This window comes from Schistocerca serialis, chromosome 7 (genome assembly GCF_023864345.2).
Source record: "Schistocerca serialis cubense isolate TAMUIC-IGC-003099 chromosome 7, iqSchSeri2.2, whole genome shotgun sequence".
NCBI classification, from domain to species: domain Eukaryota; kingdom Metazoa; phylum Arthropoda; class Insecta; order Orthoptera; family Acrididae; genus Schistocerca; species Schistocerca serialis.
This window is the reverse complement of record NC_064644.1, coordinates 264,662,240-264,682,891: the sequence shown is the minus strand read 5'-3', so window position 1 is coordinate 264,682,891 and position 20,652 is coordinate 264,662,240. Positions and strand designations below refer to the sequence as shown.

Sequence of the window (20,652 nt, the reverse complement as noted above, 5' to 3'; positions counted from 1 at the left end):
ATAATCTCCATTTTGGTAGTAAGCTTGCAATGTACCAGAATCTTTTTCATGTCTTCTGGTAATGAAAACAGAAATAGTCTATCTGAATCATATTCTTGATGCCTTTCACACTCCTCCTCCAGTGCGATACTCTGTTGTAGTACATCAATCAATCTGACGTCATTACTTTTCTGCTTCTTTCTGGGAAGAAGTGAAGGACGTTGTATGCCACAGCTCCCATAGTTATTTTCAGCAACGTCAGTTTCATCCAGGCTACCTTGAGTTATATTGTCTACAACAGTTTCCTTAAGAAACTGTAATTGCCCAAAATACACATTAGGGCTTTTACGCAAAGCTGCTGATCCACTTTCGGCACCTGCTCTGCGTTTTAATTCCCTGCTGAAACTTGTCCTAATAGTCTTCCACTTCTGCTGTAGAGGTTTGCCTGCAAAAAAAGTCTCTGTTAGTGGCGCCGATGGGATGAAATTACGGATGTTAATATGACTAATCTATTATAATAATTTAATAGTATTCCGGACAGAAGTACGTGGGTTTCATTTTTTCATATGAACATATATTTCATTTCAGATATCTGGCTACAGCAGCACTGAGTCACAATTTTCGGGTCGGACGTACTACTGTCCGAGAAGTCATATATGAAACTTGCTTGGCGATTTGGGACAAAATGAGACAGACTGTGTTTCCAGACTTAAATGAGGCAAGATGGATTGAAATAGCAAATGGATTTAATAGATATGCAAACTTTCCCAATTGCATCGGTGCCATCGACGTGCAACATATCAGAGTAATGAAACCCTGTCATTCAGGTTCACTTTACTATAATTACAAAAATTATTTTTTGATCGTTTTACTTGCTTTATGTGCTGCAGATTAGAAATTCACTTACATTTATGTTTGAGAATATGGAAAATGTAGAGACTCGTCTATTATTAAGAAATCAGTTCTGTATGAAAAACTCCTAAATAAAAATTTACAAATACCAGAGAAAAGCTCAATATTAAACAATGGAATACCGATGCCATATATCATTGTCGGAGATGAGGCGTTTGGTATGTCTGAAAATTTAATGTGTCCTTATGGAGAAAGGAGTTTAACAGACAAAAAAAGTATCTTTAACTACCGACTGTCTCGGGCTAGGCGATTTATAGAATGCATGTTTGGCATTCTGGCAAATAAATGGAGACATTTTTCATCACCCTATGGATGTTCGGGAAGAATTTGCAATTGCCATAATAAAAGCATGCTGTGTTTTACATAATTGTGTGAGAAAGAGATGGCTACAAATTTGAAGACACACTGTACATCCCTCTAGAACTGGAAATTTCCCCAGGTCCTACTAAAGCAGGATGCCGTTCATCAGCATCAGCATACAGAGATTTATTTGTGGATAATTTTACAGATGGAAATCTGCTGGAATGGCAAAACAGAATTGCATTGGGGTAATAATTATATGTGTTAATTGAATTATGGACATGACTATTACTGCTTTCACGTGAATTATTGTTAAGTTTACAATGATACCCTGCACGTTTGGCATTCTGGCAAATAAATGGAGAATTTTTCATCACCCTATTGATGTTCAGGAAGAATTTTCAATTGCCATAATAAAAGCATGCTGTGTTTTACATAATTATGTGTGAGAAAGAGATGGCTACAAATTTGAAGACACACTGTACATCCCTCCAGAACTGGAAATTTCCCCAGGTCCTACAAAAGCAGGGTGCCGTTCATCAGCATCAGCATACAGAAATTTATTTGTGGATAATTTTACAGATGGAAATCTGCTGGAATGGCAAAACAGAATTGCATTGGGGTAATAATTATGTGTGTTAGTTGAATTGTGGACGTGACTATTAGTGCTTTCACGTGAATTATTGTTAAGTGGACAATGATAGCCTCTTCTTGATTACTGTATGTATAACCATTTTTATTATGTAACAAATAATGACTTACCGAATTCATGCTTTTCATTTTTCGTCATATTCTCCTCACACATTATATTTGTGATTTCCTCCCATCTCCTCCTCTTCACGTCACGGTCACTGTACTCCTCACAAGATAAGTCCCAGATTGCTCTTTGTCTTTCAATTTCTTGAATAATTTTCTTGGTGTCGAAAGCCATTGCAACTTTTGGCTCGAGGTGCAGAAAAGGTGTGGCTGCTCGGACAAGTGCACGGAGACTGAGGCAGCCACACACGCTCTTTGTGGGCCCCACAGCCCACCACTGGCTGTGCACAGCTGCCTGGCTGCCGTGCAGTCGCCCATGTTCTGTCGGCTGCCGCGGCCACAAAATCCTGGCTGCCTAGTGTGCGGCCTGCAATCAACTGTCACTGTTTTATCGGCTGCCACAGCCTGGCTGCCTCGTGCGTTACCAGCCTTAAATGTAGCCAGTCAGCTGCACACTATCCATATCACCCTGCTGATTTTCACCTGGAAGCTTCCTTTAGGTGACAGCATTTTCAGGTAGGCAAATACTATGCACCAGACACAGACAGTAACAGTGTGGGTAAGAGTAGTTGTCGTTTAGCACAGAAACTGAAAGGAGGAGGGAGAGGGGGCGGGGGGTTAACCTCAGGTAAGAAATGAGTTGGGAGTGAACCAGGTGCATTGCCTAAGGAGGTAGTCAATTACATACTAGCACTGGTTTTCTAAAACCAATGGAACATCCATGTGGTCAGCAGTCCTTTCCATCGATAACATGTAAATGGAAAAATCTAAAATCATTCTGCAATGACCATTGAAAATCTACATACACTAAACATATCCTCAAAACAAATAAAATAAACCATACATAAACTCAATACAGTAAAAACTATGAAAAGCAATAATATGATGTGTCAAACAAAAGGTACCCTTATACATTAGGACATGAATTTCTTGAGATGATCAAAGTTTGGTTGTGGCAGCAGAAAACTACAGTGCACAATATTGAAAGTATAACCCTACAAATCACAATGTGCTCAAGTACCACGTATTCACACATGATCCTCATTATTCTACTTACCCGTAATAAAGTACATCCTTTCATAAAACAGCTAGAACTGACGTCATTCAAAAGTAGTGCATACTGTCATGCTTCTAGATACCTACAGCACACACTGATCAGCCAGAACATTATGACCATCTGTCTAATATGTAGTATGTCCACATTTGGCATGGATAACAACAGCGACACGTTGTGGCATGGAAGCAATGAGGCCTTGGTAGGTTACTGGAGGGAACTGAACTGACACCACAGCTCTGAAGTGAATGCCACGAAGTGGTTCCTTCATCTTCGGAATCAAATCAAAGTCACAAGGACTTTAGTCCAGGGAGTATGGTGGATGGTACAGTACTTCACAGTCCCATCGAGTGAACAGAGCAGCCACAGCTTGCGCTGTATGCACCCACGCATTGTCATGCAAAATGATGGGTGGGTTGCACAGAAAGCGTCACTGCTTCTTGCGCAAAGCTGGTCACAGGTGATGCCCCAAAAACAAACAGTAATACTGTCCATCGACGGTCTGCCATGGAGGAATGTAATGCGTTAGGATAACGCCATCACAGTCGTACACGAGAATCACCATAACTTTCTCCATACTGGGGCTCTGACGCACTGACTTTCGCGGCGACCCATAATGAAGCCATTCGCTGGATTGGCATTTCAGTTTTGGCTTCGTGGCATTCGCTTCAGAACTGTTCCAGAGATTCGACAGGCAGTAGACAGCTCCATTCGGACCACCAACAGAACAGGCACTGCTAATGGTATACAATGCCTTTCACATCACTGGCAACAGGTTCTACACAATGCTGGTGACTACTTTGAAGGACAGTAACAGTGCAAACATGTAACCCTTTTGTATCGGTTGTGAATAAATAGTTACCACTATTTAAGTTCCAAACCTCATATCTACCCCATAAACTAGATGCACACCTAGAGATTCACTTCTTAGTAGAAGTTTCAAACTTATTCAAAATCCAGTAATTAAGTGAAGTCCTCCACACTCATATGTGCAATGCACAGCACCTAACATTGGTTGCTAAAGATCTTATAGAACTTCTAGTTACAGAGGAGTTGTAGTGCTGACTAGTACAAGGCTGCAAAAGCTTGGACTTGCCTTACATACTACAGACTGAGGGCCTGGGAGTAAATGCAACGCTGATTAAAGTGAACTTTTATTTCAAATCTGACAAAATAAACCATAACATCTATCTACTGAATCTGATTTATTTAATATAGGTTGAATCTTACACAAAAGATTACAGCAACCTGGCACTTTTTACATAGCTATCTATTAATATTAAACAGTGCCATTACCGGTTTCAAATTGATAGGTTCATCTTCAGGTGGCTAGTTCACATTTTACATTAGATTTCGTGTTTTGTTTCCCCACGTGACAAAACTTCCTTGGGGTGGTGATGCCCTACAACCAAAACAAGATGTGAGACAACGCCTTTTAAATGGTAATTGTGCCTCATGACGATGTAAGTGATGTAAACAAATTATTATTATTAATAATAATTTGTGTACATTATTAATAATAATCATTTGTTTACATTACTTAAAATTTTTTTCTTTTTTTTTCCTTTCTTGCATATCTTCACTCTGACATGTTCTAGCCTGTAGTTGTGACATTCCAAATTTTTAGACCATCTACATAATTCAGCAAACTTTGTGTGTCGGCTGCACAGCACAGCCCCAAATTCTTTGTGAAGACACTTGGCACGGAAGACCATAAGTATGCACGTTCTCACCTCTATCCCTTTTGTCAGATGCATGAGTATCAGTGGCTTGAGGAGTATTCTTTATGTCAATAATACTGCTGACGGCATCCTCTCTTCTCTGTTTACCTTCTGAAAGAAAAACAGTCATTTCAAAAACCAAAAGAAATATGCTTCAAAACATTTCTTAGTACTATTATTTTACCTTTAACACCAGACATCTTCTTGAACTGATCCAAGAAGCTTCCATCATTTGAGAAAATGTTCAAAGCACCAGAGGTTTTCTGCTGAGAAGAGTTACGATCTGTATGTGATTGTTCTTTCTTCCATCTGCTATCAAGGTTGCTGTAAATAGACCTTGCAATAATTTATTTTTATTTACAAAAGAAATACATCTACAGAGTGTATAAAACAGTCTCACTAATGAATGTTTATGATATTTACATTTGCCATGCGCAATGTGTTAAATAAATAAAATAGATGCTGTTACACAATAATGGAAGATAAATTCCACTGGATCATTATTATGGGCAAAATATGAAGCAATTTTAGAATTTGGGAAATGTTGAATTTTCATTTTTATCCACTGTGGGCCTGATGGGCCTAACACAGCTTCACCAGTGGTCCCATTTATTGCCATTTTTCAGGGTTCCTGTAGGGCCTGCACAGTTAGTAAAGCAGTCAAAGCACACACGCCTTTGTTGTACTTTACCCATACAGGCAGCCCCTTGCTTCATGCCAAGTGGCTAAAACAAAGGGAAGAAAGCATTTGGAAGTGAGGAGAAGACTGGATCAGAGTGACAACAGAGAGGTGGAGGAAGACTGAAGAATGGGAAAATGATTGTGTTCCAAGCAGACCCTACCACTGGCAGAGAAGTAGTGGTGTGGTGTGTTGTTGTTGTTGTTGTTGTTGTTGATGGTGGTGGTGGTGGTGGTGGTGAAAATGCTGTATAATATGCATGAGGAAAATATGATAAATTTTTATTTCATCCATCTCAGTTGCACAAATATACAATTTATTGCTGCAATGGTTACTGGCTTTGGATTGACTTGCCCATTCTCAAATCACACATCTTGTTATTAGCCATAACTAGTTACACAACATGAGGCCAAAAGGCATGCACTGCTTCATACAAGAAAGTCACACTGTGAGCAACAAATATGCTCACTGATATGTGATGGCCTGTGTGTCTGCTTTTTCACCTAAATGACACAACCAAACTTCAGTTTGTCATATCAATGAGCGTATTTGTTGCTCACAGTTTCACTTTCTTGTATGCAGCAGTTCAGACCTTTTGGCACCATGTTGTGCAGCTGGTTACAATTACTAACAAAGTGCGTGGTTTGAGAATGGGCAAGTCAGCCCGAAACTGGTAACCACTGCAGCAATAAATTGTATAGTCATGCAACTCAGAGGGATAAAATAAAAATTTACCAAATTTTCCTCAGTATTATATAGCTGTAGACCTACCATTCTGAGCAGCATGGCTTGAATTAGCAAGCAAATAACTGTTTGACAGAAGTACAGTGGCTGTAACTAGTTCACTATAAAACTGTGTACATTAATTGTAGTTCACCTTTAAAAATTACCAACAGAATACTATTTAGAATCTCACAATATTAGAACATTGTTTATTTAAACTTTCTGTGAAGCTGGAATTTTTCCCTGTTCTCAATAATGTAAATTTCAATTATTCCCTTTCATGAGTGAAATTACTTTAATACCTACACATCCAAAATATTTTAAAAGTTGACATACTTCAGTATACAAGATTTTTAAGAGTTATACTGAAATACACCATTTTTCAGTAAGATGGTGTTTTAAACAGGGAAATTTCTAAGTATGATACGACGGCATTGCCGTGTAATTAGTAAATCAGTCAAAGAGGTACCATAATTCTTGTTCGAACAGAAAAAGTAAGTCTACAGTTTGGTTGGAATACTGCGGTCAAAAGCAAACAAGACCTCGTAAAGCAAAAATGGAATAGAACCACTGATGCAATTAACAATTCCATGCTTCCATCTTAAGTTGGAAATACATGTGAATTGCACAATGCGACATCTGTGATCTCACAGAACAACAGTTATAATATCCACCAAATTATGAGAATATTACAGAGACTGGTGTTGTCAGAACTAATGTCTTACATTCTTTAAACAGTAACCTTAGACGTGCACATCATCATTTTTATACGCATTAAAAGAATACAACCTGACTGGAGAATGCAATCCCGCTTCACAACCTTTATCAACTAAATCCTACACAAAATAGCAGCTTTTCTGAATTACATACACAATGTCCAGTCAAAGTTAAATATCTCGAAAACTAGACCAACAGACAGGTGCAACAAATGGTACATTTATTGTGAAGGCTTTAAAAATTTCATACAGAAAGCTGTTAACAGATGGTACTGAAGTCGGAATACACACTGCCTTTAAAATAGTGTGGTGCATCTCAGAGCAATCAGTTCCACTGTTTAAACTTGAAAGGAGGCTAGCATACCGAAGGAAAAGGTTGAAATCATGTATTCCACTGAACGTGTTTTTCTGGTACTGGAATGCCCCAAGTTAAAACACTGTGCTACTACAACAAGGTGTAGTTTTCAAACATTATTTAATTTCCAAAAGGATCTACAAGCTCTTCGCCATATTCCAATGGACTGGCAGCGTTGCTATTGACCTAGCGGAGAATTTTGGCCCAAGGCCAACATTAGTTACTCCTGAGAATGTCGCCACGGTTTCTGGAATTATTCAACAAAACCCAAAGGAATCCATCTGATGAAGTGTAGCACAGACTGGTTTGAAGCATTCCAACATGAAGAAAATACTAAGACAGAACCTACTTGGTTCTATTCAAATTACAAAGCCACCAGGCCATACCTATATGAACTGTGCAACAAAGGACTGAATTGTACACGATGCTGGCTGCATCTGGTTCACAGACGAAGCACACTTCCACCTGAATACAGTCGTGAACAACAAAACTGGCTATTTTGGGGTTCTCGATACCACCATTTGTGTGAAGCAAAACCGATGTGTTCTCCCAAAGCTACAGTTTGGGTTGAGGTATAGAGCAAAGGCATTACTGGCATTTTTCCATGCAAGAAACTATCAATAATGAGCACTATGCTGCAATTTTTGAACAGTTTGAATTGCAGTTGACTAAGCAATTATATGATACAAGCTCCTCCCCCCCCCCCCCCCTGTCTGTACCAAGGCATGTTCATTGATGCCACATTCATATCCCACTCACTTGCTGGACTCCCTCGCAGCCTTCAGCCTCCTTTCCCTCCACTTCTCCAAGCTCCCAAAATTATAATACCACCTTGACAGTAGTGAGAAATGGATTGGTTCAGTGTCACACAACAAATCTGAAATTTCCCTGTTAGTCCCAAGATGTATTTCATCTCTACCAATGAAATGTACATGTGAAATGACTCAAGTTACCCAAGTTGCTCAAATGGTTTGGAGCCCACATTAAACTACAGGTCCCTCTAAAACTGGATGGGTATTAGTTCAAAAGGTCAGAAAAAGGCATGTGCATATCAACTACAACAGGATCAGGCAGAGTACAGCTTTCTGGTGTTCAAATTAAGCTTTTGGTTGAAGGCAGGTTAAGTTTAGGCAGTTAGAAAAGCTGACAAAATACTGTGAATTGTATCAAAGGATAATACATTAAGCTAATTAACGAGGCACAGAGCTCCACAACAAAATGGTAATAATTATTACAACAATTTTCTGGGGAGAAGTACAAGAGCACCGTGGCTCTTATTGGGGAATATTATCAAGTGCCTTTGGCTGTGGAGTTGTCAAATTAAACTGCATTTTTCTTTGATGGTAGAAGTTACTGGTGTGTCCAACAATTTAGCCCTCATATACAAGAAGCATTCTCTTTAAGCAACTTGTACCAAGCTATGGGGGTAATTCTATTAGAAAAGGCCACAATGAATACAGAGTGCACTGACGGAGCAGCCATAACATTACTCAGTATTGCACTCCCCTTTCCATACACATGCACACAGTGAAAGATTCTTCCAGGTCATCCACCTCCAATTCTGTTGAAATTTATATAGAATGTACCTAATGGACCAGTAAGAACTTGACCAAGTTTCAGTTCCATCTGAAACTTGATATAGGTACTAGATTCATTTTCACATAGGCCACTTTCTTCAGAACTAGAAACATACAAAAATATCAATTTTGAAAAGTCACTGTTCCTGACGCAATGTTAAGACTAGTGCTTCATGGTGAAAGTATATCTTCATCCCAGCATTATGTAGTACATGTTCTGAAGAAAAGTCTCTCAGCTTTTAGGCCTTTAAACCTAACACACAGTTAAAAAGCATAGATTAATTAGCGTTTTCAAACCTGCAATGATTCAATATTCTTTCAATTTCATACAACAAATTCCATGCTGATAGTTTCCGTCACTACAATGAAGGGCAGTAGTCTGTCTTGGAATCATAAACTCCTTGTTTCATATGTTCAATAAAACATAGGATCTGTAGAATTACAATGGTTCAAACATATTTTGTAAAATGGGAAACAGAATTTAAATGCACTGCTGAAACAATAAAAAATTTAAGTCAAATTTTTGCATCTTAACTTAAATGGCACCAAAATGAAAATAAGTATTTCTGATAAATTTAAATGTGCTCTTTTAAGTGGAGTAAAATATTGCAAAATCAAAGACATCAATTTTACAACATGCAGTGTAACATAATGCACAATTTGTCAACTTCGGTAATATGGAGGAATAGAAGATAACTTACTGACAGGTAGATGGACAATGCACTGACAAATGACTTTTTCCAGTGCCCTCTACTTAACTATATATTCCTTGTTAAAAGATGGGGAAAAAATCTATGACAAGATTTTCATCAAGCCTGGAGATGAATCTCATTCATGTTATTTCTGTATTCTGTGCAGAAAGCTGTCATATACCAGAATCATAGTTCCAATACATTGGGAATAATGCCTTGCCAAACTTTAATATTTCTCACACTTTCCAGTCGCAAAGAATGTGGTTGTTGTGAAAATAGCTCTCATAACTACAAAAACTTGTACATGGAACTGAAAGGTGTAACATTTCTACATTTTCTAAGTGTCCTGCCAATAAAATACAGTCTTTGGTTAGCCTTCTACACAACATTTTCTGCGTGTTGGGTCAACTGCCAATTTTTGCACCATTCAGATATCTTTTCTAAATCATTTTGCAATTTGTTTTGATCTTCTGATGACTTTATCAGTCGGTAAACGACAGCGTCATCTGCAAACAACCGAAGACAGCTGCTCAGATTGTCTCCCAAATCGTTTATATAGATAAGGAACAGCAAAGGGCCTACAACACTTACTTGGGGAACGCCAGAAATCACTTCTGTTTTACTTGATGACTTTCTGTCAATTATTAAAAACTGTCACCTCTCTGACAGAAAATCACAAATCCAGTCTCATACATAACCGAGATGATATTCCATAAGTGCACAATTTCACTACAAGCCACTTGTGTGGTACAGTGTCAAAAGCCTTCCGGAAATCCAGAAATATGGAATTAATCTGAAATCCGTTGCCAATAGTACTCAAAACTTCATGTGAGTAAAGAGCTAGTTGTGTTTCACAGGAACAATGTTTTCTAAGCCTATGCTGACTGTGTGTCAATAGACAGTTTTCTTCGAGGTAATTCATAATGTTCATATGTTCCAAAATCCTGCTGCACATCGACATTAACAATATGGGCCTGTAATTTAGTGGATTACTCCTACTACCTTTCTTGAATATTGGTGTAACCTATGCAACTTTCCAGTCTTTGAGTACGGATCTTTCGTCGAGCAAACAGTTGTATATGATTGTTAAGTACGGAGCTAATGCATCAGCATACTCCAAAAGGAACCTAACTGGTATACAGTCTGGCACAATTGACTTGCTTTTATTAAGTGATTTAAGTTGCTTCACTACTCCGAGGATATTTACTCCTACATTACTCATGTTGGCAGCTGTTCTGAATTTGCATTCTGGAATATTTACTTCATCTTTTTTGTGAAGGCATTTCAGAAGGCTGTGTTCAGTAACTCTGCTTTGGAAGCACTGTCTTCGATAGTACCTCCATTGCTATTGTGCAGAGAAGGCATTGGCTGCTTCTTGCCGCTAACATACATCACATATGACCAGAATCTCTTTGGATTTGCTGCCAGGTTTCGAGACAAAGTTTCATTGTAGAAACTGTTATAAGCATCTCGCATTGAAGTCCGTGCTAAATTTCGAGCTTCTGTAAAAGATCGCCACTCTTGGGGATTTTGCGTCTGTTTAAATTTGGCATGTTTGTTTCGTTGTTTCTGCAACAGTGTTCTAACCCGTTTTGTGTACCAATGAGGATCAGCTCCGTCGTTTGTTAATTTATTTGGTATAAATCTCTCAATCTTGGTAGAAGTTCAAACAAATCTCCTTAGGTACATTCCACACAACTTCCAACGAAGTGAAGGTCACTGAACTGGGGCCCCTATGTCAAATGACCTAAAGGTAAAAAGTCACTTTGGATGACAGATGAGATCTCACTACAACAGAAACAATGAACCTCCCGACAGTTACACCACCTAAAATCCCATGTGCTGACAATCATTGGGATACTGGTGCTGATGAAAATAGTTGGAATATATTTACAGATTATGCTGTTATATGCACATAAATTAAGGATTGTGGTGTTATTTTGTTACTTAGTGTTCTCTAATTCTTGAAGTTTTAAGTAAGCTACTTTAAATCTATTAAGTGCCCTCTAGTATGGAAAGCAGAACTTGTGTATGCTGGGTTTAACAATTTGTGTAAAAGAGTTTGATGCAAGTGCCAGGAATGACAAGATATGAAACATGACACTTTGCCACATCAAATTCTTTGTCATGTTTACGTCAGTTGTTGAAAGTTATAATGCATAATTACACCCAAATCATTTGATGTATGCAAAGATGAAGATATACAGAATATGGCTCTAAAACCGTGTAGGCATCTTACGACATTTATGTTCAGGCTAAGAAAGTAAAAAGTACAAGTTTTGACTATGTAATCACAGGCAAAATGTGTGTGGTCCCTGTCAGACAAGGCTCTTCAAGGGTGCCAGGACAATCATGATAGAAAATTGAACCTCCTTCGCCATCCTACCACGAAGAATAAATAGAAAAACATAATGTACAGCTCAAGCTGTATCTGTTAGAATATCTGATAATTAAGATGGCAAATATACATTAAAACGTAAATTGTTATAAAATAGGCATTGGTTCAGAAAAAGGTGCACTGTCAACGGTTGTTTGCAGTAGGCACAGAGTGGTGGGGGTCTCACTTAACAAATAACAGTGACTGAAATGACAGTGCCCAATATGCAGCTGAACTAAAAGTTTCTCCTCACAACTAGAGGGGCAAGAGGAAGTCATCCAAGCCACTGGAAGGGGTTTAATTTCCCGGAGACTTTTCCCATATAGGGGAGGGGACCAAATAGCAAGGTCGGCAATCCCATGATCTAGGATGGCAGAAATCAAGGGAAAACAGCACAGTCCAGTTATGGGGAAGGGATAACGTGCAAACAAAGGGGGAAGAGGGATGTCAGGGCAGCAAGAAGAGAAAAGAACAGGAGGGGGTGGGTGGAAATGGGGAGAGCAGGGATGCCCCATAAAAGCTACACACGTGTGGCACGACACCCACACTGTGCCATACCATTATCATGATACAACGGAGACAACACCAGGAGAAGAAGACACAATAAAAGAGGAAACAAAACAGCACAACAGACTGGGAAAAAGTATTTAAAAGGAGACGAGAACCTGGCCGATGGGAGGCAAGGTCAAGGCCTCCATAAACAATGCCTATACTAACTGAGACTCAAATTCCAGGAAAAAATTCAAGGACTTACATCTGTGATTGTAAATCACTTAAAAAGAAGAAAAAAATTGAGAACAGGTGTAACCAGGTGAGGGTTGTCAGCTAACACCCTAAACAAGAAAGGTGGGATGGCATACTTAGTGTGAAGGGCCAAAGGGTGGGGCAGTCCATCAAAATATGGATCACCATGAACTGAGAGCCACAACTACAACACGGGAGGAGGGGGGGGGGGGGGGGGGCCTCGATGTCCAATAGAAAGATGGCAAAGGATGGTAGATTCCCACTCCCGGTACACTCACATGGCCAGGAACCCAAAGGAAGTCGACCAAATATGCAGCATCATCAAGATCAGCGAGAAGGTCATTGATGGCACACATCAAGTGTCGGCACAAAAAACAACAAGCAATAGCCTGAAGGCCGCTCATTGAGTCTGTACATAACAAAGTGCGGGTCAGGGAGGACCATTTAATAAAACAGAGGGCCCTATAGATAGCCATGAATTCTGCAGTAAATACCCCATGTGTGGCAGGCAACAGCTAGTGTTCCGTGCCAACAGAAGACGTGAAGGCACATCCCATCTGATAGCGAATTTAGAGCCATCAGTGTAAAAAACAACTCCATAGTAAAACGCTGTAACAGCATTCAGAACAAACAACGGAACACCACTGGAGTGATGGAGGCTTTCAAACCCCAGAAGAGGTCCATATGAATCTGTGGCTGAGGAACTAATCAAAGGGAGGGGGGGTGAGTGAGGGGGGGGGGGGGGGGTTGGGGAGAGCACGAGGAAGAGGACAAGAAGGGGAGATGGAAGTCACAGTGGAGAGAAACGAGGTGAAGCCCAACTGATAAACCCACCCGAGGGTGGACAGCAGGAGTGTGATGGCCCAAAGCTGCAAAAAGAATAGAATAGGAGGGTAATCAGGTGAGGAGTGAATAGTAATGGCATCGGAAACCAGGAGCTGGTACCACCAAATCTAAAGGGGAGGGATCCCAAGTTCAACCAGAAGACTATCAACAGGACTAGTGAGAAAGGCATTGGTGGCTAAACGGATACCACATTGGTGAACCAATACCAAGAGGAGCAGCATGGAAGGGCTTCAAATGATGTATATGAGGCAACCAAGTAAGCTTGTTGCCAAAAAGAAGACCCAAGAAATGAAACTGGGGAATCACGGTCGGTGTTGTGCATCAAGGTAGAGCTCTCGATCAGGACAGAGCATAGTACAGCAACAGAAATGTGCCACCCTCGAGAGAAGGAGAGAGAAATGAAAACTGTGTGAGAGTGTCCACATGGAAGCACAGTGGATGGCACCCTGGAGCTGTCATTCTGCAGAGGGCACTGCGTGGGAGCTAGCCTAAATGCAGAAGTCATCCACATACAGAGCAGGGGTGAGCAACAGTCCAGCAGAAACTGCAAGTCTATTAATAGCGATTAGAAAAGGACATGTAATATGGAGACCTATGACAAGCCATTTTCCTGGATCTTCAGACAGCTGAGAACAGTTCCAAAGAACTGGTGGGACAGGAAGGGACAAATAAAAATAAGGATGGGGTCCTGAAGACCCCACTCATGGAACGTGTAAGTAGGATGTGATGGCACCAAGCGTGTCGTAGGCCTTACGAAGATGGAAGAAAACTGCAACAAGATGGCAATAAGAAAATGCCTACCGAATTGTGGTTTCCAATCGAAGTAGATGATCAATCAGAGACCGTCCCTCCCAAAAGTCGCACTTGTAAGGAGATAAAAGGTCCCGAGATAAAAAGACCTGAGCCAATGAGCCATCATCCATTCTAGTAACTTGCAGGGAACACTGGTCATACTAATGGGCTGGTAACTATCAAGGGACAACGGATCCTTGACAAGCTTCAGGGCAGGAACCACAATACTATCCCCTCCACCGAGAGGGGAAAATATCTTGGCACCACATACAGTTAAACACCTGGAGGAGATATTGGCATTGTGGAGGATTGAGGTGTTGAAGCAATTCATTATGACTGGAGTCAGGAGCAGGAGCTGAATTCTGGGAAGAAGAGAGGGTCAGAAGAAACTCCCATTCAGTAAAAGGTTCATTGTACGATTCCATCTGACAAGAGGTAAAACATAAGTGGGGAGCTTCAGCCTACTGTTTCCAGAGGAGGAAGGCAGCTGGATAGGAGGCTGATGCCAATGTCGTTGCAAAATGAGGTGTTCCATGAGAAAGGATGGATCTGAACAAAGGCCACCTGGAAGGGCAAGGCCTAGAATGGAAGACTACTGCTTAGAACCTTGGAAGGTAGGGGGTGTAACCCACACCCATGACGAAGGAACAGGAGTAACTAGAGAGGAAACAAAGCATTCCCATAACACCTGTTTGCTCTGTTTGATTTGGCACACAGACATTTAAAGGTAATATGACCGGTGGAGGATTGGTGCCACTTAAGATATTGCAAGGCACGATGACGATAATGGGTAGCAGTCGCAATGGCCATGTTCCACCACGGAGCTGGCTGACAGAGAAAGAGGCCTGTCAAGTGGGGAACAGCAATACTGGCAGCACAGATTATCTTATTGGACAGATCACGGACAACTTCATCAATACAATCTGACAAAGAGGGTGGAAACATGACCTGGTATCTATATAGAGACCAATCAGCATGATGGAAAACCCAGTGGGGTAACCTGGTCAGCACAGGCTGGAAGGGAACAAGAGAATCAATGGGATGTGGTCACTATCACAGATGTCATTGTGTGGCAACCAGTGTAAGGAAGGAACAAGGAGAGGGGAAGAGAGTGAAAGATCAATGGCAGAAAAAGAGCCATATACAGCACTAAAATGAGTAGGGGAACCATCATTAAGAAGGCACCCATCGTGGTCCGCAAGTAATTGATCAATGACAAGCCCACGACTCGATGACGAAGCATTGCCCCACAAAGGATGATGCATACCAAAATCTCCAAGGAGGAGGAAGGGAGGAAGGGGGAAGCTGCTGAAAGACAGCAGTTGGGGCAACAGATGTAGTTGGTCTGTCAGGAGGGAGATAGAGATTGCAAACTGTGATGGCAGAGTCCAACTGCTTCCAATGGGATACGAGGTGGGACACATGTACTAACAATATCCTTACAGACCAACATGCAGATGCCACCAGAAGCACTCAAAGGGCCGACCCGTTTCCAACAGAAAGCACGGAACCCACGAAGTGTCAGTGAGTGATCATGAGTAAAATGAGATTCCTGGAGAATGAAAGCTGCCGAGTAAAAGGCAGTAAGGGATTGCAACTCTGGGAGGTGACAGTAGTATCCATTACAGTTCCACTGAATAAGCGTGGAGCGGGTATCCAAATGGGAGGCGAATGAGCTCGAGCTAACTACACTGCCAGGTCACCATCCATCCCCAATGACACAGTGACACCCATAAATAAGATGTCGGACTCAGATTTCTAGGGCGGAGATGGCAGTTTGGGGGTGGGGGGGCACCAGCAGGGGCCTTGTCCTGTGACTTATGTTTCTTTTTCTTCTCTTTCATAGGTAGAGGAGGGCAGGGCACAGAGGGAGAGCAGACTTCTGCAAGATCATGAAGCAAAAGAAAGCTGACGACCTTTGGGTGCGAAGACTATGCGTCTCATGGCCGGGTTGTGGTAGCAGGCCTCCAGTCTGAGAAACGCTGAGGGGAGGGGTCCTGGAAGGGAGCCCCACCACTGGCAGGCACCAAAGAATGGGGCAACTTCTTTGGATGGAGAAGGGAGAGGCATGCACAGGGAAGGGCAGGGAACCACAGGGGAGAGGGAGAGAAGAGGGGGACGAGACCTGGGTAAGGAAGAGGAAAGGGAGGGGGGGGGGGACAATGCTACAGAGGCAAAAGTAAAAGTCATTGATACGGATGAAGTTGCTCAAATTTCTGACAAGCCTCAGTGTAAGATAAACAATCCAGTGACTTATACTCTTGCATCTTCTTATAAGCCGAGCAAACTGATGAGCGTTGGAAAGTGAGGGTTGTGACAATTTACACATGGGTGGTGGAACACAGGCACTCCCTTCATGGAATGGTTGTCCACAGTCACCACAAAGCGTGTCCCCCATACACTGCGAAGACGTGCTAGAAACGCAAGCACCTAAGCATCTAATGGGTGGCGGGACATACGGCTTCACATCATACTGATAACACATAACCTTGGGCTTCTCTAGGAGGGTATCTCCTTCAAAAGCGAGAATACAGGCGCCGGTGTTGGTGTGGTTGTACTTACGACCTTTCCGCATACGCCGCACAAAATGAAGACCCCATTATTCCAGATTGGCAAAGGGTTCCCCTTCATTAGTTTGAAGGATGAGATCCTTATGATAAATGACTCCATGGACCATATTCAAACACTGGTGATGTGTAATGGACATGGGGACATCACCAAGATGATAATAAGCATGAGGAGCTCCAGATTGTGTGGCAGAATACATTTTGATCAACAGGGAACCCACTGCACCTTACTGTGAGACTCTACTTCCCCAAACTTGTCTTTGCTATTTTACACAAAAAATAACGGTTTTGTGGCAGTGAATGTGTCCCTGTCTGTCCTAGTACAGACCAGGTAGTGGTAAGTGTTTAACCCAAAGCCGAAGAGCCTGGCCCTCCTCCAAGGGTGTAGCCAGGGAAGAGAACGTCACAGGGTTTTTTTTAAAAAAGCAGCAGCATTCAATGATCTGTTATTACTCAAAGTGACAGCCATAGGAGAATGGCCAGATTTTTGGAGCTTGATATCCTTCATGTGCAAAGCATCCACTCAAATACCACCCACTCCAATCAGGGGCTCTCCCCACGGGTGCCTTCCCGCTACAACAAGGGGTGTCTGGCATGGTGGCTGATAACAGTCCCATCAATGGACTGCTACAAATGCTGGTGACATAGTGAGGCGTGAGTGGGCCACATCAGAGAAGGAACAGGGGAAGGAAGGAAGAGAGGGAGAAGAATCCACACTGTAGATGCTAAGGAGTGAGTTCTTCCTAAATGGCTCACACTATGAAGAGAAAATTTAGAAGTGGAGGTCAAAGCCCAAATGGGGACAGAGAAAATGCAAGGGGAACAAAACTGAAATGAGTACAGGAAAACCAGGTAGATAGCCAGGTTAATGTAAGTAAGAACACCGATTGAGGGGAAGGAGGGGGCAGAGGGGGAGAAGCAAGGACCGGGAGGGAGGGGCGCAGGGAAGGAAATTCAACCTGGTAAGGAAGAACAGTCTGCAATAGCTTGGGCCACAAGTACGCCATGCACACACTCACAAAAGAACAGTGAGCACCCTGGAGGGTTGCTCCCATTTAGCAAAGATCAGTGTTCATGCCAGAAAGGAACAATGTTCTCAAGTGCAGCAACACAGATATCATCTGAAGGGACAGAATAGCTAGAAGGTCTAGGTAGTCGTACTGCAGCCTTGACAGCAGCATCGGCAGGTTCATTCCCTGACACTATGATGTGACCAGGGACCCACATAAACATCGCACTGGCTCCAACATCAGCGAGTGAGTGGAGGCATTCATTGATTCATTGTATTAAGGGATAGTATGTGTACAGTACACAGACGCTGTGGAGAGCAGTAAGTGAATCTGAACATAATACACACTTCAGAAGCCTGTGCTGTCAGATGTACTGGGTGGCCTAATAGAGGGAGGAAAGCCCTGCAGTGAAAATCAAGCACTGGTCTCAAAGCCAGTATCAAGTGTTTGTTGCTAACAACAATAGCACAACTGACACCACGATCGGTCTTTGAGCCATCACTGTAGACAAATGCGCTGTTTCCAAGTTGCATGCAAACTTCGAGAAACTTACAGTGATTGATCAAATCTATAGTAGTGTACTTGCGAAGCCAACTAAGTCCAAGGTGAATGCAGATTTCTGCACAAAGCCATGGTTGTGAAGGACTCTCACCCTTTGGGAAAGTGGCAGGTAATGTAAGGTTCAGTTTCCAAAGCAGAATATGAAAGCAAACTCTAGGATGCAACAAAAAAGTTGGGCTTATCTTGTATTGGCAGTCAAGGGAGTCATCAAAAGAGTATGCATAGGATGGATGATTAGGCATAGAGGACAGACAGCTTGCTTGCCTGCTGAGGAGAACACCATGTCAGTATGACAACAGCTTGGTAGAATCTTCACAGACACTCACAACTGAGATAGTGTACAAAACTCCAGTGGCCAAATGTATGCCTAGATGGTGGACTGTGCCAAAAGGAAACCTGTTGTTGATGCTCCATGAGTAAAGACGGCCGAGTCATCACTGAAATTGTTGCTCAAGTAAACAGTTCAGCTGAGAGCTGCAACAGACTGCAAAGTCATTGACGAAGAGAGACCCTGAGATGCCTCTGGTGAGACTGTCTATTATAGGGTTAATTGCTAAGGGGAGTAGAGCTACACCCAGCACAGAGCCCTGAGGCACCACATTCTCCTGAATAAAAGTGTTCGTCAAAGTCGAACCCACAAATACCTTAAAAACCCAGTCTTTTAAAAACTCCTGAATGGTATGATGCAGATGACCTCGGAAGCCCCATATGTGCATTGTATGGAGGATGCCTGTCCTCCAACAGATATCCTAAACCTTCTCCAAATCTAAAAACACAGCTACAACCTGGCGTTTCTGCAGAAAATTGTTCATAATGTGGGTTGAGAGAGTGACGAGATGATCAACTGGCGACTGGTGCTTACAAAATCCACATTGTGCATTTGTTAGCAAATACTGAGATTCAAGGCACCAATTGCCCAGTCCTGGAACAGAGGATCATGATGAGCTGAGAGCACGCACGCGCACACACACACACACACACACACACACACACACACACACACACACACACACAAATGAGTTATGAGCCCCTGGGGTCCACTGACAAGTATTTTGATGCATTTGATGTACAAATACCATAGGTAAACTATGAAAAATGAAAGGGGTCCACACATAACTTCTACCTAATTTTCATTACATGTATTTATTATCTGGCCAGCAAATAAAAAGAATTTCAGGGAGGGATTTATTTCTTTGAAAGCAGAACTGCTGTTCTGTCAGTAAGAAGTTACTTTTAAAAAGATCGTGCATACACAATTTTTTTCCAATTGCTTTGGATACATTTTGATGGAAGTGTACATTGGTTAATGATCATACACCTCCTGTTTGTCATCTTCTACACCCTACAACCATACGGTGCATGGCAGAGGGTACCTCGTATCACTACTCACCAGTCCCCTTCCTGTTTCATCCACAAATAGTGAGGGAGAAACATCTATCTATATGCCTCTGTAAGAGCCTTAATTTGTGTTATCTGCATGGTCCTTACAATAAATGTAAACTGGCAGCAGTACAATAATTTTCAGTTGGCTGGGAATGCTGGTTCTCTAAAATTTCTCAACATCCTGCTTCGAAAAATGAATGTTGTCTTCCCTCCAAAAATCTCTATTTGAGCTCAAAAAGCATCTCTGTGATACTCGGATGTTAATCAAACCTCTCAGTAATAAATCTAGCAGCATGCCACTGAACTGCTTCAGTGTCTTCCTTTAATCTGATCTGGTGGATACACTTTACACTCATGCAGTACTCAAGAACAGATCACACTAGTTTTCTATACAGAATCTCCTTTATAGACGAGCTACACTAAACTAAAACTCTGCTAATAAACCAAAGTTTACCATTCGCATTGCCTACTACCAACATTACATGTTCGTTCCATTACATATAGTATGGCAATGTTTCACCTACGTATTTAATTACCTTGACTGTAAGCACATCACCAGTACATCATCAAACACTGTTAGTAAAGCAGTCAGCAATCTGGAGATAGTTTTGAACACCACAGTGCTGTACTAGGCGTGGACCTGCTGGACCACAAACAGGTGCCTTGGTAACGGAGCTCATGGGTGAAATAAGTGACACTTGAAGTGTCTCATGTGACATGCCAGTTTCTATGCCACCACTACACCCAATGACTTCAGCCAGCTGATTGCGGTCAACAGTCTTCAGCTGTTTGTGTAAACTAGGCGAACTCCTCCTGCGTTCACACATAGCATGCACACTGCCTATCCAGCCTACTGTTGAAATTTGAATGAAAACAATAGGTACAAAAAAGATAAAACTGAACCCTGT

At 41.8% G+C, this 20,652-nt stretch overlaps 1 protein-coding gene across 1 annotated transcript in view; it reads right to left on the bottom strand.

Moving 5' to 3' along the window:
* The window catches only part of LOC126412093 (SURP and G-patch domain-containing protein 1), a 167,358-nt gene that overhangs the window by 138,245 nt on the left and 8,461 nt on the right, over positions 1 to 20,652 (bottom strand). Inside the window, exons 3-4 of the mRNA XM_050081513.1 lie at positions 4,907 to 5,046; positions 4,735 to 4,833 (exon numbers count right to left, since the gene is read on the bottom strand). Coding sequence (XP_049937470.1) covers positions 4,735 to 4,833; positions 4,907 to 5,046 — 239 coding nt within the window. The remainder of the gene's footprint in view (positions 1 to 4,734; positions 4,834 to 4,906; positions 5,047 to 20,652) is intronic.